The 26,434-nt window shown below is 41.1% G+C and overlaps 2 protein-coding genes and 1 long non-coding RNA gene across 4 annotated transcripts in view; 2 read left to right on the forward strand and 1 right to left on the reverse strand.

Annotated features, from left to right (window-relative positions):
* Window positions 1–11,251, forward strand: LOC113100467 (cell wall protein RTB1-like). 2 transcript variants are annotated; one of them, XM_026265202.1, is made up of 3 exons: window positions 1–122; window positions 619–1,225; window positions 11,220–11,251. In XM_026265202.1, exons 1-2 carry the CDS (start codon window positions 65–67, stop codon window positions 1,209–1,211), a joined length of 651 nt encoding a protein of 216 aa, XP_026120987.1. In that variant the 5' UTR covers window positions 1–64; the 3' UTR covers window positions 1,212–1,225; window positions 11,220–11,251. The 2 variants fall into 2 exon arrangements, with proteins under 2 accessions (XP_026120987.1, XP_026120986.1); XM_026265201.1 differs by lacking the exon at window positions 11,220–11,251 and having other exon boundaries at window positions 619–1,283.
* The window catches only part of LOC113100469 (mucin-2-like), an 18,464-nt gene continuing 1,946 nt past the window's right edge, over window positions 9,917–26,434 (forward strand). Inside the window, exons 1-2 of the mRNA XM_026265203.1 lie at window positions 9,917–10,032; window positions 10,533–11,084. Coding sequence (XP_026120988.1) covers window positions 9,975–10,032; window positions 10,533–11,084 — 610 coding nt within the window. The 5' untranslated portion in view covers window positions 9,917–9,974. The remainder of the gene's footprint in view (window positions 10,033–10,532; window positions 11,085–26,434) is intronic.
* On the reverse strand, window positions 14,176–20,213 carry LOC113100468 (uncharacterized). The gene is made up of 3 exons (XR_003289696.1): window positions 19,312–20,213; window positions 18,639–18,766; window positions 14,176–14,610 (listed from the first exon to the last, which is right to left on the reverse strand). It is a non-coding gene; the product is annotated as an uncharacterized LOC113100468 (long non-coding RNA).

Genomic DNA, 26,434 nt, shown 5'->3' on the forward strand with positions numbered 1-26,434 from the left:
GTCCTGGTTTGGATGGAACTATATGTATAGTTTGGTCATTTTGAGGTTAAGGTTGTAGTAAAGAATGGATATGATTAAATTTACTCTTTTGGTGTTTCTTTATCACCAGTTGCTATGGCAAGGTGAGTTTTAATAATTTGGTCGTTGTTTCATTTCAATAATTATTATTTTGTTTCAATGTGTGTTTTCTCAATACCAGTGATTTTTAGAAGAGCCAGTCATTTTATCGACCCATTCATCAAACTAAACGGATTTATTTTTCTCTTTCCAAAACTATCTTCACTTGAGTAACAAGATTTATTTACTTAGCCATCCAAACATGTCCATCTGTGAAGTCTTGTTCACATTCTGAACCTTGAAGTTTTTAATACAGCTAAAAAAAACCTCAATGTTTACTTCTCCTCCCAAGTCTCTTGTTCATTTGTCATCACCGCTCTGTATTTGGCTGTTACTACAAGACCTCAAACTAAGAAACCTCAAATCACTTCACCCCAGGAGTGAAGTAAATTTAGTTTAACACTTTGCATTAAATTTGAACCAATCACTTGGTTCTCTCTACAGTCAATCGGTTAAATGAACACCGTAACTTGGTTTGTGCATCTCTTTCTGTCTCCCTAGGAAACGTCTGGAGTCAGGGTGAGCTGCCAGTTAACACCACGGCGCCAGAGCTTCAGGGGGACGAATCGCCAGCTAACACCACGGCGCCAGAGCGTCAGGGGGACGAATCGCCAGCTAACACCACGACGCCAGAGCGTCAGGGGGACGAATCGCCAGCTAACACCACGGCGCCAGAGCGTCAGGGGACGAATCGCCAGCTAACACCACGGCGCCAGAGCGTCAGGGGGACGAATCGCCAGCTAACACCACGGCGCCAGAGCGTCAGGGGGACGAATCGGCCAGCTAACACCACGGCGCCAGAGCGTCAGTGGGACGAATCGGCAGCTAACACCACGGTGCCAGAGCGTCAGGGGGACGAATCGCCAGCTAACACCACGGCGCCAGAGCGTCAGGGGGACGAATCGGCAGCTAACACCACGGCGCCAGAGCGTCAGTGGGACGAATCGGCAGCTAACACCACGGCGCCAGAGCGTCAGTGGGACGAATCGCCAGCTAACACCACGGCGCCAGGGCCTCAGGAGGATGAGACGGAGACCACTTCTAGTGCCACCACACAGTCTCAGGAGACTGAGACCACTTCAAACACTACCTAAGCCTTGTTGAATAGGTTTTTTGTTTTTTTTGGTGCTGTCTAGCTGCTTTGTCAAAAGTTGACTAACAAAATAAAAGTTAATGGTTTGTCTTGTTCAATGTCTTTCCAGAGTTGGAGCTGCTTTTAATGCCAATTCTTTCTCTTTGGGGGGGTCGCTTTAGCAGTTGACCATTTCTGGTACATTGCTGTTACCATTCTGCCTAACGTAATGGGCTCTAAGCAAGGAGAGGTGGTGTATTTCTGCTCCTGTTATACTGGCAAGGGCACTTCTGGCTTGTACAGTAAACTAAGAAACCATCAGTTTGTGTGGGAGACACGCCCCCTTACTAAAAGAAAACACTGTAGTTTTATACAGTGAAGTTGAGGTTATATCTTCATAACAATGGAAAAAACTTTTACAACGTTTTAAGGCAAATGAAGGCATCGTAGGAGCACTGGTATTCTCATTCTGTGTCTTCACACTACAACTCCTGTGCTAGTTCTCATTCCTTTCTGGTGAAGGAAGACCTCAGGGGGAAAAATGGATTGTAAACCTTAAAAGAAAAATCAACTTCCAAATGAAACAAGCAAAGGTAACCCCTTGTCCATTTCTGGTAGCATTAATCCGCTGTTTGGTGTCATGTCTTAACTATCAGAATAGACCACTTGTTAAGGCATGGGCCCAGTGAGTCAGCACAGTGTCATTGTTGTCTGTGTACGAAGTCTTATTTGGCACATTGAAGTTAAAGAGTTTGGTGATTTTACATCCGAGTTAGTTCTGGCTGCAGGTAAAGTTTTAATCGTTGTTGATTTTAATATCCATGTTGACAATGAAAAAGATGCATTGGGATCAGCATTTATAGACATTCTGAACTCTGTTGGGGTTGACAACATGTATCAGGACCTACTCCTTGTCGAAATCATACTCTAGATTTAATACTAGAACTAGAACACCCATCACCTGCCCTGAATGCCTCCCACAAAACCATTCACACCATTCACAACTCCTGCAACCAGCCCCAAATGCCTCTCCAAACAACCGTTCACACCATTAACAGCTCCTGCAACCCATCCTGAACACCTCTCCAATCAAGCACTCTCACCATTCACACCTCCTGCATCCCCCCTCTTCCCCACACCTGCAATTCAGATCAATCAATCAATCAATCACCTTTATTTATATAGTGCTTTAAACAAAATACATTGCGCCAAAGCACTGAACAACATTCATTTGGAAAACAGTGTCTCAATAATGCAAATGATAGTTAAAGGCAGTTCATCATTGAATTCAGTTATGTAATCTCTGTTCAGTTGAAATAGTGTCTGTTTTAATTTGCAATCAAGTCAATGATATCGCTGTAGATGAAGTGACCCCAACTAAGCAAGCCAGAGGCGACAGCGGCAAGGAACCGAAACTCCATCGGTGACAGAATGGAGAAAAAAACCTTGGGAGAAACCAGGCTCAGTTGGGGGGCCAGTTCTCCTCTGACCAGACGAAACCAGTAGTTCAATTCCAGGCTGCAGCAAAGTCAGATTGTGCAGAAGAATCATCTGTTTCCTGTGGTCTTGTCCTGGTGCTCCTCTGAGACAAGGTCTTTACAGGGGATCTGTATCTGGGGCTCTAGTTGTCCTGGTCTCCGCTGTCTTTCAGGGCAGTAGAGGTCCTTTCTAGGTGCTGATCCACCATCTGGTCTGGATACGTACTGGATCCGAGTGACTGCAGTGACCCTCACATACACTTGAAGGACATCACTGGGCCCTTGCTGGATCCTCTTCAGTTTGCCTACAGAGCAAACAGGTCTGTGGACGATGCAGTAAACATTGGACTGCATTATGTTCTGCAACACCTAGACAGACCGGGGACTTATGTGAAGATCCTATTTGTGGACTTCAGCTCGGCCTTTAACATGATCATCCCAAACCTTCTTCTGCCCAAACTAACTCAGCTCTCCGTTCCCACCTCCATCTGTCAGTGGATCAACAGCTTCCTGACAGACAGGCAGCAGCTAGTGAGGCTGGGAAAATACACATCCAGCACCCGTACAATCAGCACCGGAGCTCCCCAGGGCTGTGTTCTCTCCCCACTGCTCTTCTCCCTGTACACCAACGATTGCACATCTAAGAACCCCTCTGTCAAGCTCCTGAAGTTTGCAGACGACGCCACACTCATCGGCCTCATTCAGGACGGTGACGAGTCTGCTTACAGACAGGAGGTAAAAGAGCTGGCTGTCTGGTGCACTCTCAACAACCTGGAGCTTAACACGCTCAAAACAGTGGAGATGATCGTGGACTTCAGGAGAGACCCCCCTGCACTCCCCCCACTCACCATCATGAACAGCCCTGTGACTGCAGTGGAATCATTCAGGTTCCTGGGCACCACTATCTCTCAGGACCTGAAGTGGGACATTCACATTGACTCCATCGTAAAAAAGGCCCAGCAGAGGTTGTACTTCCTTCGCCAGCTGAGGAAATTTAACCTGCCACAGGAGCTGCTGAAACAGTTCTACTCCACCATCATCGAATCCATCCTCTGCACTTCAGTAACTGTCTGGTTTAGCTCAGCTTCTAAATCTGACCTCAGAAGACTACAGAGGGTAGTCCGGACTGCTGAGAGAATCATCGGTACAACCCTCCCTTCTATTCAAGAACTCTACTTATCCAGAGTGAGAAAAAGGGCTGTCAAAATCACTTTGGACCCCTCACATCCAGCACACTCTCTCTTTGAACTGTTGCCATCTGGTCGACGCTACAGAGCACTGAGCACTAGAACGACCAGACACAGGACCAGTTTCTTCCCTCAGGCAATCCATCTTATGAACAGCTGATAATAACGGCGAACACACTACACTATATATTTATATACACATACACTTTATTTATCTAACACACATACTTAGTATACACTTACATTTTGCACATAATTTACATGTACATACATAACTGTTTTTTGTAATATACCTGCCTACAATTGTCATTTTTATATTGTCATTCACTATCTACTTATTTGTATTTTTTTATTCTTTTATTATGTGTTTTATGTTCTGTCTCTGTCATTCTGTTGTACTGCGGAGCTTCTGTCACGAAAACAAATTCCTCGTATGTGTAAACATACCTGGCAATAAAGCTAATTCTGATTCTGATTCTGATTCTGATACTGTCACATGGAATTGATGTTGATGGTGTTGAAATCATGCAGCCAAGTGATATCTCAGATCATTATTTAGTTTTGTGCAAACTTCATATAGCCAAAATTGTAAATTCTACTTCTTGTTACAAGTATGGAAGAACCATCACTTCAACCACAAAAGACTGCTTTTTAAGTTATCTTCCTGATGTATCCAAATTCCTTAGCATATCCAAAACCTCAGAACAACTTGATGATGTAACAGAAACTATGCACTCTCTCTTTTCTAGCACTTTAAATACAGTTGCTCCTTTACGCTTAAGGAAGGTTAAGAAAACCAGTATGACACCATGGTATAATGAGCATACTCGCTCCCTAAAGAGAGCAGCCCGAAAAATGGAGCGCAGCTGGAGGAAAACAAAACTAGAGGTATTTCGGATTGCTTGGCGGGAAAGTAACCTATCCTACAGAAAAGCATTAAAAACCGTTAGATCCGATTACTTTTCTTCTTTTTTAGAAGAAAACAAACATAACCCCAGGTATTTATCAATACAGTGGCTAATTAACGAAAAAATTAAGCCTCAACAAGTATTGACATTTCCCAACATCACAGCAGTAATGACTTTCTGAACCACTTTACTTCTAAAATCGATACTATTAGAGATAAAATTGCAACCATTCAGCCGTCAGCTACAGTATCACATCAGACATTGCACTATAGACCCCATGAGGAACAGTTCCACTCATTCTCTACTATAGGAGAGGAATAATTGTATAAACTTGTTAAATCATCTAAACCAACAACATGTATGTTAGACCCTATACCATCTAAGCTCCTAAAAGAGGTGCTTCCAGAAGTCATAGATCCTCTTCTGGCTATTATTAATTCCTCATTGTCATTAGGATATGTCCCCAAAACCTTCAAACTGGCTGTTATTAAGCCTCTCATCAAAAAAAACACAACTTGACCCCAAAGAACTAGTTAATTATAGACCAATCTCGAATCTCCCTTTTCTGTCCAAGATACTAGAAAAGGTGGTATCCTCACAATTATATTCCTTCTTAGAGAAAAATGGTATATGTGAGGATTTCCAGTCAGGATTTAGACCGTATCATAGTACTGAGACTGCTCTCCTTAGAGTTACAAATGACCTGCTCTTATCATCTGATCGTGGTTGTATCTCTCTATTAGTTTTATTGGATCTTAGTGCTGCGTTTGACACAATTGACCACAACATTCTTTTGCATAGACTTGAACACTTTGTTGGCATCAGTGGAAGTGCATTAGCATGGTTTAAATCATACTTATATGACCGCCATCAGTTCGTAGCAGTGAATGAAGATGTATCATATCTATCTCAAGTGCAGTATGGAGTACCTCAAGGCTCAGTAGTAGGGCCGCTACTCTTTATGTTTTATATGTTACCCTTGGGAGATGTCATCAGGAACATGGTGTTAGCTTTCACTGTTATGCTGATGATACTCAGCTCTATATTTCTTTGCGGCCCGGTGAAACACACCATTTTGAACAACTAATGAAATGCATAGTCTATATAAAAAACTGGATGACGAGCAATTTCTTACTGCTAAATTCTGAAAAAACAGAGGTGTTGATTATAGGACCTAAAAACTCTGCATGTAATAACCTAGAACACTGTCTAAGACTTGATGGTTGCTCTGTCAATTCTTCGTCATCAGTTAGGAACCTAGGTGTGCTACTTGATCGCAATCTTTCCTTAGAAAGCCACATTTCTAGCATTTGTAAAACTGAATTTTTCCATCTCAAAAATATATCTAAATCACAGCCTATGCTCTCAATTTCAAATGCAGAAAACTTAATCCATGCATTTATGACCTCAAGGTTAGATTATTTTAATGCTTTATTGGGTGGTTGTTCTGCACGCTTAGTAAACAAACTACAGCTAGTCCAAAATGCAGCAGCAAGAGTTCTTACTAGAACCAGGAAGTATGACCATATTAGCCCGGTCCTGTCAACACTGCACTGGCTCCCTATCAAACATCGTATAGATTTTATCAATCAATCAATCAATCACCTTTATTTATATAGTGCTTTAAACAAAATACATTGCGTCAAAGCACTGAACAACATTCATTAGGAAAACAGTGTCTCAATAATGCAAAATTATAGTTAAAGGCAGTTCATCATTGAATTCAGTGATGTCATCTCTGTTCAGTTGAAATAGTGTCTGTTTTTATTTGCAATCAAGTCAATGATATCGCTGTAGATGAAGTGACCCCAACTAAGCAAGCCAGAGGCGACAGCGGCAAGGAACCGAAACTCCATCGGTGACAGAATGGAGAAAAAAACCTTGGGAGAAACCAGGCTCAGTTGGGGGGTCAGTTCTCCTCTGACCAGACGAAAACCAGTAGTTCAATTCCAGACTGCAGCAAAGTCAGATTGTGCAGAAGAATCATCTGTTTCCTGTGGTCTTGTCCTGGTGCTCCTCTGAGACAAGGTCTTTACAGGGGATCTGTATCTGGGCTCTAGTTGTCCTGGTCTCCGCTGTCTTTCAGGGCAGTAGAGGTCCTTTCTAGGTGCTGATCCACCATCTGGTCTGGATACGTACTGGATCCGGGTGACTGCAGTGACCCTCTGATCTGGACACAGACTGGATCTCGTGGCCACGGTGACCTCGGAACAAGAGAGAAACAGACAAATATTAGCGTAGATGCCATTCTTCTAATGATGTAGAAAGTACGGTGTTATGTGAAGTGTTTCCGGTTCCGGTTTACCTAATTAATGCAGCCTAAAAATCCTTTAACGGATTTGGATATTAAAAGCATATTAGTATGTTATGTGTATGCCAGGTTAAAGAGATGGGTCTTTAATCTAGATTTAAACTGCAAGAGTGTGTCTGCCTCCCGAACAATGTTAGGTAGGTTATTCCAGAGTTTAGGCGCCAAATAGGAAAAGGATCTGCCGCCCGCAGTTGATTTTGATATTCTAGGTATTATCAAATTGCCTGAGTTTTGAGAACGTAGCGGACGTAGAGGAGTATAATGTAAAAGGAGCTCATTCAAATACTGAGGTGCTAAACCATTCAGGGCTTTATAAGTAATAAGCAATATTTTAAAATCTATACGATGTTTGATAGGGAGCCAGTGCAGTGTGGACAGGACCGGGCTAATATGGTCATACTTCCTGGTTCTAGTAAGAACTCTTGCTGCTGCATTTTGGACCAGCTGTAGTTTGTTGACCAAGCGTGCAGAACAACCACCCAATAAAGCATTACAATAGTCTAACCTTGAAGTCATAAATGCATGGATTAACATTTCTGCATTTGACATTGAGAGCATAGGCCGTAATTTAGATATATTTTAGAATATTTTAGAATATTGTTTATTACTTATAAAGCCCTGAATGATTTAGCACCTCAGTATTTGAATGAGCTCCTTTTACATCATAATCCTCTACGTCCGCTACGTTCTCAAAACTCAGGCAATTTGATAATACCTAGAATATCAAAATCAACTGCGGGCGGCAGATCCTTTTCCTATTTGGAGCTTAAACTCTGGAATAACCTACCTAACATTGTTCGGGAGGCAGACACACTCTTGCAGTTTAAATCTAGATTAAAATCCAATCTCTTTAACCTGGCTTACACATAACATACTAATATGCTTTTAATAACCAAATCCATAAAAAGGATTTTAGGTAAACCAGAACCGGGAACACTTCCTATAACACCCGATGTACTTGCTACATCTTTAGAAGAATGGCATCTAGGCTAATATTAGTCTGTTTCTCTTTTATTCCTTAGCCACCAGATCCAGTCTGTATCCAGATAAGAGGGTCACTGCAGTCACCCGGATCCAGTACGTATCCAGACCAGATGGTGGATCAGCACCTAGAAAGGACCTCTACATCCCTGAAAGACAGCGGAGACCAGGACAACTAGAGCCCCAGATACAGATCCCCTGTAAAGACCTTGTCTCCGATGACCACCAGGACAAGACCACAGGAAACAGATGATTCCTCTGCACAATCTGACTTTGCTGCAGCCTGGAATTGAACTACTGGTTTCGTCTGGTCAGAGGAGAACTGACCCCCAACTGAGCCTGGTTTCTCCCAAGGTTTTTTTCTCCATTCTGTCACCGATGGAGTTTCGGTTCCTTGCCGCTGTCGCCTCTGGCTTGCTTAGTTGGGGTCACTTCATCTACAGCGATATCGTTGACTTGATTGCAAGTTGTTGTTCAGTTACTTTGACGCAATGTATTTTGTTTAAAGCGCTATATAAATAAAGGTGACTTGACTTGACTTGACTTGGCCAATTGCCAATCCTAACTGTTCCACATATACCCCAAAACCAGCTTTCCCACTAACTGGATCTCTAGACCTGTGAAAGTCTGTGAAAACAATCATAGTACTTCCACTAATTGAATTAAGATATTCCTCTATGTTTGGTGCCACCTCCAATTTCTCTTTTTCCTGATGAAAACCAAGCTCAACACACATTTCAGGCAGCACCCAATAGGGCATAGGTAACCAACTTGTGTTCTACGATATCTCCCTGATCCATGCTCATCTTCCCTGCCCACTTATTTATTATGACAATAAACAACAAACACCTTGCTGGCAAGATATGATTACACCCACTAAGTTTTACCCAGTAACCCTGTAACCCTTACTTTAATTTGTCTTAACCATAAGGGCATTTCTCCCATTTCAATGAGCAGGTCAGGTACTGGAGTGGATCTGAATGCCCCACAACAAATCCTCAAAGCTCTTGCCTGCACCACAACCAACCTATCCAGAACAGTTTTGGAAGCAGATCCCTACACAAAGCACCCATAATCAAAAGCAGATCTGATCATGTCCTGAAAAATTTGCAACATTGTCTCCCTATTAGCCCCACACCCAGCCAGACTTCTCATCACATTCAAAACTTTTTCACACTGCAACACAGTTTTACCAGGTGCACGGCCCAAGTCATACACTCTTCAAACCAAATACCCAAAAAAGTTTAAAACATTTACCTTCTCCAATGGAGACTCATACATATATAACCCAGATTAGGTAACTTTCTTTTAAAACCCAAAATTATATATTTTGTTTTAGAAGCAGATATTTTGAAGCCCCATGTATTTCCCCATTCCTCTACAGATATGAACACTCTTTGTATAGCTTTTAAAACAAGCCCTACGTTACACCCTCTTTTCCAAATAGCCCTGTCATCTGCAAATAAAAAGAAACCTGAATCCTCTCTCTATTTTATCAAAGATATAATTTATCATTATATTAAATAAAACTGGACTTATTACACCAAAGACTTAAACTACTTCAGTCTATGTGCATTTTATTTTCATAATACAAAAGCTTCACAATTTGATTTACATTACTGAAATAAATGAACTATTCCACGACATTCTAATTTATTGAGATGCACCTTAAGTCAAGTAGACAAATACAAAGACTGCAAATGTGGGTATTTGAACAAGGCTTCTGGGTAGAAAGTGAACCTCTTTAATCCTGCCCAGGTTTAATGATTTTCAAGCTGTGCGCGCTTACTGATTATGTAATAATTAGTTAACAAGCTGTCCAGGTGGCACAAATTGTTTTCTGTTTGGCTTTAAAAGTCCTGGTTTGGATGGCACTATATGTATAGTTTGGTCATTTTGAGGTTAAGGTTGTAGTAAAGAATGGATATGATGAAATTTACTCTTTTGGTGTTTCTTTATCACCAGTTGCTATGGCAAGGTGAGTTTTAATAATTTGGTCGTTGTTTCATTTCAATAATTATTATTATGTTTGTTTCAATGTGTGTTTTCTCAATACCAGTGATTTTTAGAAGAGCCAGTCATTTTATCGACCCATTCATCAAACTAAACGGATTTATTTTTCTCTTTCCAAAACTATCTTCACTTGAGTAACAAGATTTATTTACTTAGCCATCCAAACATGTCCATCTATGAAGTCTTGTTCACATTCTGAACCTTGAAGTTTTTAATACAGCTAAAGAAAACCTCAATGTTTACTTCTCCTCCCAAGTCTCTTGTTCATTTGTCATCACCGCTCTGTATTTGGCTGTTACTACAAGACCTCAAACTAAGAAACCTCAAATCACTTCACCCCAGGAGTGAAGTAAATTTAGTTTAACACTTTGCATTAAATTTGAATCAATCACTTGGTTCTCTCTACAGTCAATCGGTTAAATGAACACTGTAACTTGGTTTGTGCATCTCTTTCTGTCTCCCTAGGAAACGTCTGGAGTCAGGGTGAGCTGCCAGTTAACACCACGGCGTCAGAGCTTCAGGGGGACGAATCGGCAGCTAACACCACGGTGCCAGAGCGTCAGGGGGACGAATCGCCAGCTAACACCACGGCGCCAGAGCGTCAGGGGGACGAATCGCCAGCTAACACCACGACGCCAGAGCGTCAGTGGGACGAATCGCCAGCTAACACCACGGTGCCAGAGCGTCAGTGGGACGAATCGCCAGCTAACACCACGACGCCAGAGCATCAGTGGGACGAATCGCCAGCTAACACCACGACGCCAGAGCGTCAGTGGGACGAATCGCCAGCTAACACCACGACGCCAGAGCATCAGTGGGACGAATCGCCAGCTAACACCACGGCGCCAGGGCCTCAGGGGGACGAATCGCCAGCTAACACCACGGCGCCAGGGCCTCAGGGGGACGAATCGCCAGCTAACACCACGACGCCAGAGCGTCAGTGGGACGAATCGCCAGCTAACACCACGGTGCCAGAGCGTCAGTGGGACGAATCGCCAGCTAACACCACGGCGCCAGGCCTCAGGAGGATGAGACTGAGACCACTTCTAGTGCCACCACACAGTCTCAGGAGATGGAGACCACTTCTAGTGCCACCACACAGTCTCAGGAGACTGAGACCACTTCAAACACTACCTAAGCCTTGTTGAATAGGTTTTTTTTGGTGCTGTCTAGCTGCTTTGTCAAAAGTTTGACTAACAAAATAAAAGTTTAATGGTTTGTCTTGTTCAATGTCTCTTTCCAGAGTTGGAGCTGCTTTTAATGCCAATTCTTTCTCTTTGGGGGGGGTCGCTTTAGCAGTTGACCATTTCTGGTACATTGCTGTTACCAATTCTGCCTAAACGTAATGGGCTCTAAGCAAGGAGAGGTGGTGTATTTCTGCTCCTGTTATACTGGCAAGGGCACTTCTGGCTTGTACAGTAAACTAAGAAACCATCAGTTGTGTGGGAGACACGCCCCCTTACTAAAAGAAAACACTGTAGTTTTATACAGTGAAGTTGAGGTTATATCTTCATAACAATGGAAAAAACTTTTACAACGTTATGAAGGCATCGTAGGAGCACTGTATTCTCATTCTGTGTCTTCACACTACAACTCCTGTGCTAGTTCTCATTCCTTTCTGGTGAAGGAAGACATCAGGGGGAAAAATGGATTGTAAACCTTAAAAAAAAAAAATCAACTTCCAAATGAAACAAGCAAAGGTAACCCCTTGTCCATTTCTGGTAGCATTAATCCGCTGTTTGGTGTCATGTCTTAACTATCAGAATAGACCACTTGTTAAGGCATGGGCCCAGTGAGTCAGCACAGTGTCATTGTTGTCTGTGTACGAAGTCTTTATTTGGCACATTGAAGTTAAAGAGTTTGGTGATTTTACATCCGAGTTAGTTCTGGCTGCAGGTAAAGTTTTAATCGTTGTTGATTTTAATATCCATGTTGACAATGAAAAAGATGCATTGGGATCAGCATTTATAGACATTCTGAACTCTGTTGGGGTTTGACAACACGTATCAGGACCTACTCCTTGTCGAAATCATACTCTAGATTTAATACTAGAACTAGAACACCCATCACCTGCCCTGAATGCCTCCCCACAAAACCATTCACACCATTCACAACTCCTGCAACCAGCCCCAAATGCCTCTCCAAACAACCGTTCACACCATTAACAGCTCCTGCAACCCATCCTGAACACCTCTCCAATCAAGCACTCTCACCATTCACACCTCCTGCATCCCCCCTCTCCCCCACACCTGCAATTCAGATCAGCGAGGATGCGGTGCGCCAGGTCTTCTGGAAGCAGAAAAGGAAAAAAGCACCAGGCCCAGATTGTGTTACACCAATCCTGTGCTGACCAGCTGGCCCCCATCTTCACACAGATCTTCAACAGATCGCTGGAGCTGTGCGAAGTCCCTTCATGCTTCAAACGCTCCACCATCATCCCCATCCCTAACAAACCCAAAATTACAGGACTAAATGACTACAGGCCTGTGGCTCTAACGTCTGTAGTCATGAAGTCATTTGAAAAACTGGTGCTGGCCCACCTGAAGGACATCACTGGGCCCTTGCTGGATCCTCTTCAGTTTGCCTACAGAGCAAACAGGTCTGTGGACGATGCAGTAAACATTGGACTGCATTATGTTCTGCAACACCTAGACAGACCGGGGACTTATGTGAAGATCCTATTTGTGGACTTCAGCTCGGCCTTTAACATGATCATCCCAAACCTTCTTCTGCCCAAACTAACTCAGCTCTCCGTTCCCACCTCCATCTGTCAGTGGATCAACAGCTTCCTGACAGACAGGCAGCAGCTAGTGAGGCTGGGAAAATACACATCCAGCACCCGTACAATCAGCACCGGAGCTCCCCAGGGCTGTGTTCTCTCCCCACTGCTCTTCTCCCTGTACACCAACGATTGCACACCTAAGAACCCCTCTGTCAAGCTCCTGAAGTTTGCAGACGACACCACACTCATCGGCCTCATTCAGGACGGTGACGAGTCTGCTTACAGACAGGAGGTAAAAGAGCTGGCTGTCTGGTGCACTCTCAACAACCTGGAGCTTAACACGCTCAAAACAGTGGAGATGATCGTGGACTTCAGGAGAGACCCCCCTGCACTCCCCCCACTCACCATCATGAACAGCCCTGTGACTGCAGTGGAATCATTCAGGTTCCTGGGCACCACTATCTCTCAGGACCTGAAGTGGGACATTCACATTGACTCCATCGTAAAAAAGGCCCAGCAGAGGTTGTACTTCCTTCGCCAGCTGAGGAAATTTAACCTGCCACAGGAGCTGCTGAAACAGTTCTACTCCACCATCATCGAATCCATCCTCTGCACTTCAGTAACTGTCTGGTTCAGCTCAGCTTCCAAATCTGACCTCAGAAGACTACAGAGGGTAGTCCGGACTGCTGAGCGAATCATCGGTTCAACTCTCCCATCTATTCAAGAACTGTACTTATCCAGAGTGAGAAAAAGGGCTGTCAAAATCACTCTGGACCCCTCACATCCAGCACACTCCCTCTTTGAACTGTTGCCATCTGGTCGACGCTACAGAGCACTGAGCACTAGAACGACCAGACACAGGACCAGTTTCTTCCCTCCGGCAATCCATCTTATGAACAGCTGATAATAACGGCGAACACACTACACTTTATATTTATATACACATACACTTTATTTATCTAACACACATACTTAGTATACACTTAAATTTTGCACATAATTTACATGTACATACATAACTGTTTTTTGTAATATACACAGTAAAAACAGAAGTGTTAATTTAACTCCTAGAGAGTTGAATTTGACTCTGTTTCAGATAACATTTGGTCCCACTCGAAATAAGTGTAAAAATTACTCTTTGGTCAGTGTCAAGTTTTTAGAGTTAATTCTACTCAATATTGTGTAAAAAATAACAATGAAATGTGTAAAAGTATTTAACACTGTAGTTTAATCACACTGTTAAGAGTAATATAATTACACAGTATAGAGTTAATTTATCTACCATTTTACTTTTAAAAAAATGACACTGTAATATTTACTTTTCATTTCTCTACAGTGTTTTAAAAATATATATATAAAACATAATATGCAGTGTTAATGAATTATAGATCACCTATTATCCAAATGAAAACAAGCACAATAACACTAGATCACAGAACTCACAATTTATTGTAAAAATATAAAACATTTCAATGTCATTTAAATTACATTGCAAACCCATTGCCTTGTCTCTGACAGAAACATGTATAACATAAAAATGTTTACCGGAGTAAGCAATATGGCACGACATGGAGAGTTGTGTAATTCCTTCCATATGACATTTGTATGTCATATGGAGGGAATGGAGAACTGTATGACGTACCAAAGACGTAATGGGCTTCAAAGAGTTCATCAAAAGCTCCAACTGAACCTGTTGCCTTGCACAGAAGTGCATGCTTGCAAGTAGGAGTGAATGGTGCTCTGTGTGGATTCTTGGGCGAGAGGGTAAGGCTGACTGCTTTTGGTGATGTTGTCTAGATGCTGCTACACACTGGGACCAACCTACAACAAAACACATTCAACAGAATTGTTTTGGTGACTAACTTCTGACAATAGATCACCTCCAACTGTACACAAGATTGAGGTGATGGAAGATATATTTTAAACAACAGTTAAAGAATTAGTTCACTTTGAAAAATGTTTTTGCTTATAATTTACTCAAACTCATGTCATCCAAGATGTTCATGTCTTTCTTTCTTCAGTCAAAAATAAATTAAGGTTTTTAGGAAAACATTCCAGGATTTGTCTCCTATAATGAACATCCATGGTGACCAACAGTTTGAGGGTTCAAATGAAGGGTCAAATGTCTGTCTCAATGTAGCTTAAAAGACTCAAAATCCCCGCAGAGAAATAAGGGTCTTATATAGAGAAACGATCGGCTGTTTTCAAAATAAAAATAATATACTTTTTAACCACAATTCAACCCTTCTGACGTTATGATGGCATATGTGGCACATCTTGAGATTCTACAACACGTGCAGTTGTGGTATTTTTATTTAGAAAACGACAGATCATTTTGCTAGATAAGAACCTTATTTCTCTGCTGGGATCACATCGAGACTTTGAAGCTACACAGAGACAAACTTTGAACCCTCATTTGAACCATCAAACCATTGGTCACCATTGAAGTCCATTACATGGAGAAAAATCCTAGAATGTTTCCCTCAAAAACCTTAAATTATTGTCGACTAAAGAAAGAAATACATGGACAACTTGGATGACATGGGGGTTAGTAAATAATCACCAATATATATATATATATATATATATATATATTTATATATATATATATATATATATATATATATATATATTAGTGCTGTCAAAATTAGCGCGTTAATGCATTCGATTAATTTGAAATATTTAACGCGTTAAAAAAAAATAACGCAATTAACGCGGTTGCAGTTTTTTTTTTATTTCCCGTTGTGGCCTATGTGTGTTCAACGTGCAAAGAAATATGGATAAGACCAAGGAAGGACTTTTAGACGGAAAGTTTCAGTATAAAACTGCCATAAGAAACATTACTCTTCATTTAGTCTGCCACAAGAAACAGCAACATTAAAATCATGAACTCAAATGTCATTGTTTAAAAAAAAAAAAAAAACAATGACTGTAACAGTGCGTAAATCAGACCTTTCTGTAACGCTAACGTTAATAAGCTTAAAAGAAAATAACGAAATAATTGTGTAGCGGAGTATTTTTTGTACACAGTGCCGCGAACTGTCAGTCACTCCTGTGCGCGTGCATCACTGTCCTCCTCAGCTGCAGCAACTTGCGCTCTCTCTCTTCATCAAGCTTTAAAACAAAAAGGGGACAAAAAGATCATACTGTCTTTGTGCATAGGCTATAGATTAATTAGATAAATGAATATCTAAATTTGTGCCTTGCCGCCTACGGTATTTTTTTAGAACTTAGAAAAAAGATGCTGCAGCCAATGAACAGCCAGCGGGGGCTGCAGGACGACTCAACCTCCGCAGACAGTTTTTAATGTGTATCAGACAATAAATACTCAAGATTTTGCTTTAGTATAACTCACAACGAGTTTCACACACCTTCTCCGGCCACGTTGAGTTGTTGACACTTAACAGTGGGAAAGCGACACATGCGCTATTCACTTGTATAACTTAAGGGTGAATGGGTAATGTAGTTTCTGCTCTGGGTGGGATGAATTAGGAAGCTTGCATTGTGAAGGGCGCTCTGAAAATCGGCAGTGCAGGTAAAAGATTAAAACCTCTTTTAAAACAGATGTCCAAATGAGCGTACCGCTTACAAGCACGTTCTGGGCGAACGGAGAGGTGGCGGTAAGCTCAAGAGCTATATTTGGAAGTGGCGGTACCGGTGCTTACTGGCCCACTTAAAGCACTGGCAATGACTATACTTTGGAATTTTTTTGCAGTCCACTTAGAATTCAACATGGAAATCATTTTTGTTTTTTATTGGCATTGATTGTTTTGAAATTCAAATGGTACTTACATGCCTGTGTTTTTATTTCTGTAATAAATATGGCTTTCAAGCCAACAGTTAATTTGGAGGATATTGATGGTTTATTGCAGGTATGTTGTTTACATGAGAAAACCTGTGTTACAAGTTAAACAAAAATTCCAATAAACAATCATATTTTGAATTTAAATAGTTTCTTTGTCTTGAGTTTACATTAATTATTTACATTTTACATTTACATATCCAAAAAGTTTAATTTTAAAAAATTGTGCGATTAATTAGTTAATTTTTTTTAATCGATTGACAGCACTAATATATATATATATATATATATATATATATATATATATATATATATATATATATATATATATACTGTATATATATATATATATATATATATATATATATATATACAGTATTGTTCAAAATAATAGCAGTACAATGTGACTAACCAGAATAATCAAGGTTTTTCGTATATTTTTTTATTGCTACGTGGCAAACAAGTTACCAGTAGGTTCAGTAGATTCTCAGAAAACAAATGAGACCCAGCATTCATGATATGCACGCTCTTAAGGCTGTGCAATTGGGCAATTAGTTGAATTAGTTGAAAGGGGTGTGTTCAAAAAAATAGCAGTGTGGCATTCAATCACTGAGGTCATCAATTTTGTGAAGAAACAGGTGTGAATCAGGTGGCCCCTATTTAAGGATGAAGCCAACACTTGTTGAACATGCATTTGAAAGCTGAGGAAAATGGGTTGTTCAAGACATTGTTCAGAAGAACAGCGTACTTTGATTAAAAAGTTGATTAGAGAGGGGAAAACCTATAAAGAGGTGCAAAAAATGATAGGCTGTTCAGCTAAAATGATCTCCAATGCCTTAAAATGGAGAGCAAAACCAGAGAGACGTGGAAGAAAACGGAAGACAACCATCAAAATGGATAGAAGAATAACCAGAATGGCAAAGGCTCAGCCAATGATCACCTCCATGATGATCAAAGACAGTCTGGAGTTACCTGTAAGTACTGTGACAGTTAGAAGACGTCTGTGTGAAGCTAATCTATTTTCAAGAATCCCCCGCAAAGTCCCTCTGTTAAAAAAAAGGCATGTGCAGAAGAGGTTACAATTTACCAAAGAACACATCAACTGGCCTAAAGAGAAATGGAGGAACATTTTGTTGACTGATGAGAGTAAAATTGTTCTTTTTGGGTCCAAGGGCCACAGGCAGTTTGTGAGACGACCCCCAAACTCTGAATTCAAGCCACAGTACACAGTGAAGACAGTGAAGCATGGAGGTGCAAGCATCATGATATGGGCATGTTTCTCCTACTATGGTGTTGGGCCTATTTATCGCATACCAGGGATCATGGATCAGTTTGCATATGTTAAAATACTTGAAGAGGTCATGTTGCCCTATGCTGAAGAGGACATGCCCTTGAAATGGTTGTTTCAACAAGACAATGACCCAAAACACACTAGTAAACGGGCAAAGTCTTGGTTCCAAACCAACAAAATTAATGTTATGGAGTGGCCAGCCCAATCTCCAGACCTTAATCCAATTGAGAACTTGTGGGGTGATATCAAAAATGCTGTTTCTGAAGCAAAACCAAGAAATGTGAATGAATTGTGGAATGTTGTTAAAGAATGATGGAGTGGAATAACAGCTGAGAGGTGCCACAAGTTGGTTGACTCCATGCCACACAGATGTCAAGCAGTTTTAAAAAACTGTGGTCATACAACTAAATATTAGTTTAGTGATTCACAGGATTGCTAAATCCCAGAAAAAAAAAATGTTTGTACAAAATAGTTTTGAGTTTGTACAGTCAAAGGTAGACACTGCTATTTTTTTGAACACACCCCTTTCAACTAATTGCCCAATTGCACAGCCTTAAGAGCGTGCATATCATGAATGCTGGGTCTTGTTTGTTTTCTGACAATCTACTGAACCTACTGGTAACTTGTTTGCCACGTAGCAATAAAAAATATACTAAAAACCTTGATTATTCTGGTTAGTCACATTGTACTGCTATTATTTTGAACAATACTGTATATATATATATATATATAAGTGAACTAACCCTTTAAGCATACCTTTTGAAATGTGATGAGCTGATCTACAGCTTGATACGCAGAAAGCTTTCCCGGCCTCTTTCTACCTTGTGCAGATGGTGGTAGCAGACGTAGAAGCAGCAAGATGGCAGACATGTCTCTGTCCCAGCCTACAAATACGTAAATAAATACCTGGTTAACACTTCTCCAATAATTTTTGGCCTCACCAAACAGAAATCTGAAATCTTGTTCTATCAGCAATGTAACACACAGAAGTGATGTTTTCATTCCAGCCTTTAAACTAAAGAAACTAATTTGTGAATTGTCTGAATGAGTATGAAGTCCTCCATTGCCCAGCATGATTCCCAGAGTTCTAGGTGACTCCTTCACTATTTCTTCAAAAACCTCTGTGTCTGACTGGTCATAGACCTTAATGTTTGGCTGCGTGCTTTTTGGTATGTTGAATTTAAGACACGCTGTTTATAGAAAAACATGCATTCCCTTCTCACAAGAATCAAAGTTCATTTAAGTTTGCCTCATGTATTCACTAAATGATGAAAGACAAGTATCTGCAGCCGATTTTATGTAACTGAAAATATAAAGCACAACATAAATTATTATTAACCTAACTAGATATCATAACATAATAGTTTAATGGTATATTATTGTGTCATTGCGTGATGCATAGGCTATAGCTTTAACCTAATGTACCCACCTTCTTTCAAGAAAGCATCGAATGTCAGCTCAGATAGCTTGATGTATTTCTGCTCTTCCCCAAATTGAACATGCAACAGCATTTTGCCCCTGTTAACAAATAAAATACATCAACTAAGAATTACCTATCCATCCACAACAAAGGGCGGCTGAATAAGACAAAGTTGTGCTGGTTGAATATAACGTTAGGCTATTTTCTGCATCAAATTAGGCTAGTTAAAGTTAAGAGGCACAGTGTCCAATTAGCTACCAAATAACTTAGCCAAAGTTAGCTAGCTCATTAGCTATTTTTGTTCGAACAGTAACCTGTTAAAATTGTTAAGCCATGTTAAACAAACACGTCATGCAATCAGTGATCTAAGTTATTGTTTTATAAGACCAGTATATATTTAAAAAGCTAGATTAACCTTGCCTGGGAAACTATGAAATATGTTAGCTAAGAATATCTATTAACCGGATTGCTATAACTTGTAATATGACCTCAACTAATATCAGCACACATTTACAATTATGTAAAGTTAAAAAAAAAAAGTTTTGGTGTGGACAACACAGGATGTTACTCATATAGCAATATCAGTGGCCTAGCGTTGCTCCTTCACAGTCTTCCTTCACCGAAATGCTGCACGTTTGACAAGCACAGCAGAGTGGCAGGTTTTCATCACTGCTGTAGAGTTGAAATTGTCACTGCGTTTCTGCAGATTTTTACACTCACTTTTAACTCCACTTATAGAGCAACTTTACTCCCCAAAATGTCGAAAATACTCTAACTGGGTTAAAATAACTTTACTCTGGAACATTAACACCCCATTTTTTACTGTGTACCTGCCTACAATTGTCATTTTTATATTGTCATTCACTATCTACTTATTTGTATTTTTTTATTCTTTTATTATGTGTTTTATGTTCTGTCTCTGTCATTCTGTTGTACTGCGGAGCTTCTGTCACGAAAACAAATTCCTCGTATGTGTAAACATACCTGGCAATAAAGCTCATTCTGATTCTGATTCTGATTCTGATACTGTCACATGGAATTGATGTTGATGGTGTTGAGATCATGCAGCCAAGTGATATCTCAGATCATTATTTAGTTTTGTGCAAACTTCATATAGCCAAAATTGTAAGTTCTACTTCTTGTTACAAGTATGGAAGAACCATCACTTCAACCACAAAAGACTGCTTTTTAAGTTATCTTCCTGATGTATCCAAATTCCTTAGCATATCCAAAACCTCAGAACAACTTGATGATGTAACAGAAACTATGCACTCTCTCTTTTCTAGCACTTTAAATACAGTTGCTCCTTTACGCTTAAGGAAGGTTAAGAAAACCAGTATGACACCATGGTATAATGAGCATACTCGCTCCCTAAAGAGAGCAGCCCGAAAAATGGAGCGCAGCTGGAGGAAAACAAAACTAGAGGTATTTCGGATTGCTTGGCGGGAAAGTAACCTATCCTACAGAAAAGCATTAAAAACCGCTAGATCCGATTACTTTTCTTCTTTTTTAGAAGAAAACAAACATAACCCCAGGTATTTATCAATACAGTGGCTAATTAACGAAAAAATTAAGCCTCAACAAGTATTGACATTTCCCAACATCACAGCAGTAATGACTTTCTGAACCACTTTACTTCTAAAATCGATACTATTAGAGATAAAATTGCAACCATTCAGCCGTCAGCTACAGTATCACATCAGACATTGCACTATAGACCCCATGAGGAACAGTTCCACTCATTCTCTACTATAGGAGAGGAATAATTGTATAAACTTGTTAAATCATCTAAACCAACAACATGTATGTTAGACCCTATACCATCTAAGCTCCTAAAAGAGGTGCTTCCAGAAGTCATAGATCCTCTTCTGGCTATTATTAATTCCTCATTGTCATTAGGATATGTCCCCAAAACCTTCAAACTGGCTGTTATTAAGCCTCTCATCAAAAAAACACAACTTGACCCCAAAGAACTAGTTAATTATAGACCAATCTCGAATCTCCCTTTTCTGTCCAAGATACTAGAAAAGGTGGTATCCTCACAATTATATTCCTTCTTAGAGAAAAATGGTATATGTGAGGATTTCCAGTCAGGATTTAGACCGTATCATAGTACTGAGACTGCTCTCCTTAGAGTTACAAATGACCTGCTCTTATCATCTGATCGTGGTTGTATCTCTCTATTAGTTTTATTGGATCTTAGTGCTGCGTTTGACACAATTGACCACAGCATTCTTTTGCATAGACTTGAACACTTTGTTGGCATCAGTGGAAGTGCATTAGCATGGTTTAAATCATACTTATATGACCGCCATCAGTTCGTAGCAGTGAATGAAGATGTATCATATCGATCACAAGTGCAGTATGGAGTACCTCAAGGCTCAGTAGTAGGGCCGCTACTCTTTATGTTTTATATGTTACCCTTGGGAGATGTCATCAGGAAACATGGTGTTAGCTTTCACTGTTATGCTGATGATACTCAGCTCTATATTTCTTTGCGGCCCGGTGAAACACACCATTTTGAACAACTAATGAAATGCATAGTCTATATAAAAAACTGGATGACGAGTAATTTCTTACTGCTAAATTCTGAAAAAACAGAGGTGTTGATTATAGGACCTAAAAACTCTGCATGTAATAACCTAGAACACTGTCTAAGACTTGATGGTTGCTCTGTCAATTCTTCGTCATCAGTTAGGAACCTAGGTGTGCTACTTGATCACAATATTTTCCTTAGAAAGCCACATTTCTAGCATTTGTAAAACTGAATTTTTCCATCTCAAAAATATATCTAAATCACAGCCTATGCTCTCAATTTCAAATGCAGAAAACTTAATCCATGCATTTATGACCTCAAGGTTAGATTATTTTAATGCTTTATTGGGTGGTTGTTCTGCACGCTTAGTAAACAAACTACAGCTAGTCCAAAATGCAGCAGCAAGAGTTCTTACTAGAACCAGGAAGTATGACCATATTAGCCCGGTCCTGTCAACACTGCACTGGCTCCCTATCAAACATCGTATAGATTTTAGAATATTGTTTATTACTTATAAAGCCCTGAATGATTTAGCACCTCAGTATTTGAATGAGCTCCTTTTACATCATACTCCTCTACGTCCGCTACGTTCTCAAAACTCAGGCAATTTGATAATACCTAGAATATCAAAATCAACTGCGGGCGGCAGATCCTTTTCCTATTTGGAGCTTAAACTCTGGAATAACCTACCTAACATTGTTCGGGAGGCAGACACACTCTTGCAGTTTAAATCTAGATTAAAATCCAATCTCTTTAACCTGGCTTACACATAACATACTAATATGCTTTTAATAACCAAATCCATAAAAAGGATTTTAGGTAAACCAGAACCGGGAACACTTCCTATAACACCCGATGTACTTGCTACATCTTTAGAAGAATGGCATCTAGGCTAATATTAGTCTGTTTCTCTTTTATTCCTTAGCCACCAGATCCAGTCTGTATCCAGATAAGAGGGTCACTGCAGTCACCCGGATCCAGTACGTATCCAGACCAGATGGTGGATCAGCACCTAGAAAGGACCTCTACATCCCTGAAAGACAGCGGAGACCAGGACAACTAGAGCCCCAGATTACAGACAGCATGTTACATGTCCCACAAGAGACAGTAATATATTGGATCACTGTTACACAACAATAAAGGATGCATATCACTCTGTTCCACGAGCAGCTTTGGGACGTTCTGATCACCTTCTGGTTCATCTTATACCGTCCTACAGGCAGAAACTAAAATCAGCTAAACCTGTATCAAGGACTGTAAAAAGATGGACTAATGAAGCAGAGCAGGATTTACAATCTTGTTTTGACCTCACTGATTGGAGTGTTTTTGAAGCTGCTGCCACTGATCTGGACGAACTCACAGAGACCGTAACATCATATATCAGTTTCTGTGAGGATATGTGTATTCCTACAAAGACTCAACTAATTTACAATAATGACAAACCGTGGTTCACTGCAAAACTCAGAAAGCTCCGTCAGGCCAAAGAAGATGCTTACGTGAAGGGGGACAATGTCTTGTATAAACAGGCTAAATACACACTGGAAAAGGAGATCAAAGTGGCAAAGAGGAATTATTCTGAAAAAATAAGGACTCAGTTCACTTCCAACGACTCCGCATCAGTGTGGAAAAGTCTAAAGAAGATCACCAATTACAAGACACCACCCCCCAGCACTGTAGAGAATCAACGACTGGCAGATGATCTGAACGAGTTTTACTGCAGGTTTGAAAGAACACCCATCACCTGCCCTGAACGCCTCCCCACAAAACCATTCACACCCTTCACAACTCCTGCAACCAGCCCTGAATGCCTCTCCAAACTACCGTTCACACCATTAACAGCTCCTGCAACCCATCCTGAACACCTCTCCAATCAAGCACTCTCACCATTCTCACCTCCTGCATCCCCCCTCTCCCCCACACCTGCAATTCAGATCAGCGAGGATGCGGTGCGCCAGGTCTTCCGGAAGCAGAAAAGGAAAAAACACCAGGCCCAGATTGTGTTACACCAGCCTGTCTGAAATCCTGTGCTGACCAGCTGGCCCCCATCTTCACACAGATCTTCAACAGATCGCTGGAGCTGTGCGAAGTCCCTTCATGCCTCAAACGTTCCACCATCATCCCCATCCCTAAGAAACCCAAAATTACAGGACTAAATGACTACAGGCCTGTGGCTCTAACGTCTGTAGTCATGAAGTCATTTGAAAAACTGGTGCTGGCCCACCTGAAGGACATCACTGGGCCCTTGCTGGATCCTCTTCAGTTTGTCTACAGAGCAAACAGGTCTGTGGACGATGCAGTAAACATTGGACTGCATTATGTTCTGCAACACCTAGACAGACCGGGGACTTATGTGAGGATCCTGTTTGTGGACTTCAGCTCGGCCTTCAACACGATCATCCCAAACCTCCTCCTGCCCAAACTAAATCAGCTCTCCGTGCCCACCTCCGTCTGTCAGTGGATCAACAGCTTCCTGACAGACAGGCAGCAGCTAGTGAGGCTGGGAAAATACACATCCAGCACTCGTACAATCAGCACCGGAGCTCCCCAGGGCTGCGTTCTCTCCCCACTGCTCTTCTCCCTGTACACCAACGATTGCACGTCTAAGGACCCCTCTGTCAAGCTCCTGAAGTTTGCAGATGACACCACACTCATCGGCCTCATTCAGGACGGTGACGAGTCTGCTTACAGACAGGAGGTAAAAGAGCTGGCTGTCTGGTGCACTCTCAACAACCTGGAGCTTAACACCCTCAAAACAGTGGAGATGATCGTGGATTTCAGGAGAAACCCCCCTGCACTCCCCCCACTCACCATCATGAACAGCCATGTGACTGCAGTGGAATCATTCAGGTTCCTGGGAACCACCATCTCTCAGGACCTGAAGTGGGACAATCACATTGACTCCATCGTAAAAAAGGCCCAGCAGAGGTTGTACTTCCTTCGCCAGCTGAGGAAATTTAACCTGCCACAGGAGCTGCTGAAACAGTTCTACTCCACCATCATCGAATCCATCCTCTGCACTTCAGTAACTGTCTGGTTCAGCTCAGCTTCTAAATCTGACCTCAGAAGACTACAGAGGGTAGTCCGGACTGCTGAGCGAATCATCGGTTCAACTCTCCCATCTATTCAAGAACTGTACTTATCCAGAGTGAGAAAAAGGGCTGTCAAAATCACTCTGGACCCCTCACATCCAGCACACTCCCTCTTTGAACTGTTGCCATCTGGTCGACGCTACAGAGCACTGAGCACTAGAACGACCAGACACAGGACCAGTTTCTTCCCTCAGGCAATCCATCTTATGAACAGCTGACAATAATGGCGAACACACTACACTTTATATTTATATACACACACACTTTATTTATCTAACACACATACTTAGTATACACTTAAATTTTGCACACAATATATATGTACATACATAACTTCACTTTGTAATATACCTGCCTACAATTGTCATTTGTATATTGTCATTCACTGTCTACATATTTGTATTTTTTATTCTTTTATTATGTGTTTTATGTTCTGTCGCTGTCATTCTGTTGTACTGCGGAGCTTCTGTCACGAAAACAAATTCCTCGTATGTGTAAACATACCTGGCAATAAAGCTCATTCTGATTCTGATTCTGATTCTTCTGATCCCCTGTAAAGACCTTGTCTCCGATGACCACCAGGACAAGACCACAGGAAACAGATGATTCCTCTGCACAATCTGACTTTGCTGCAGCCTGGAATTGAACTACTGGTTTCGTCTGGTCAGAGGAGAACTGACCCCCAACTGAGCCTGGTTTCTCCCAAGGTTTTTTTCTCCATTCTGTCACCGATGGAGTTTCGGTTCCTTGCCGCTGTCACCTCTGGCTTGCTTAGTTGGGGTCACTTCATCTACAGCGATATCGTTGACTTGATTGCAAATAAATGCACAGACACTATTTAACTGAACAGAGATGACATCACTGAATTCAATGATGAACTGCCTTTAACTATCATTTTGCATTATTGACATACTGTTTTCCTAATGAATGTTGTTCAGTTACTTTGACGCAATGTATTTTGTTTAAAGCGCTATATAAATAAAGGTGACTTGACTTGACTTGACTTGGCCAATTGCCAATCCTAACTGTTCCACATATACCCCAAAACCAGCTTTCCCACTAACTGGATCTCTAGACCTGTGAAAGTCTGTGAAAACAATCATAGTACTTCCACTAATTGAATTAAGATATTCCTCTATGTTTGGTGCCACCTCCAATTTCTCTTTTTCCTGATGAAAACCAAGCTCAACACACATTTCAGGCAGCACCCACTAGGGCATAGGTAACCAACTTGTGTTCTACGATATATCCCTGATCCATGCTCATCTTCCCTGCCCACTTATTTATTATGACAATAAACAACAAACACCTTGCTGGCAAGATATGATTACACCCACTAAGTTTTACCCAGTAATCCTGTAACCCTTACTTTAATTTGTCTTAACCATAAGGGCATTTCTCCCATTTCAATGAGCAGGTCAGGTACTGGAGTGGATCTGAATGCCCCACAACAAATCCTCAAAGCTCTTGCCTGCACCACAACCAACCTATCCAGAACAGTTTTGGA

This window comes from Carassius auratus, unplaced genomic scaffold, assembly GCF_003368295.1.
Source record: "Carassius auratus strain Wakin unplaced genomic scaffold, ASM336829v1 scaf_tig00217273, whole genome shotgun sequence".
Classification (NCBI taxonomy): domain Eukaryota; kingdom Metazoa; phylum Chordata; class Actinopteri; order Cypriniformes; family Cyprinidae; genus Carassius; species Carassius auratus.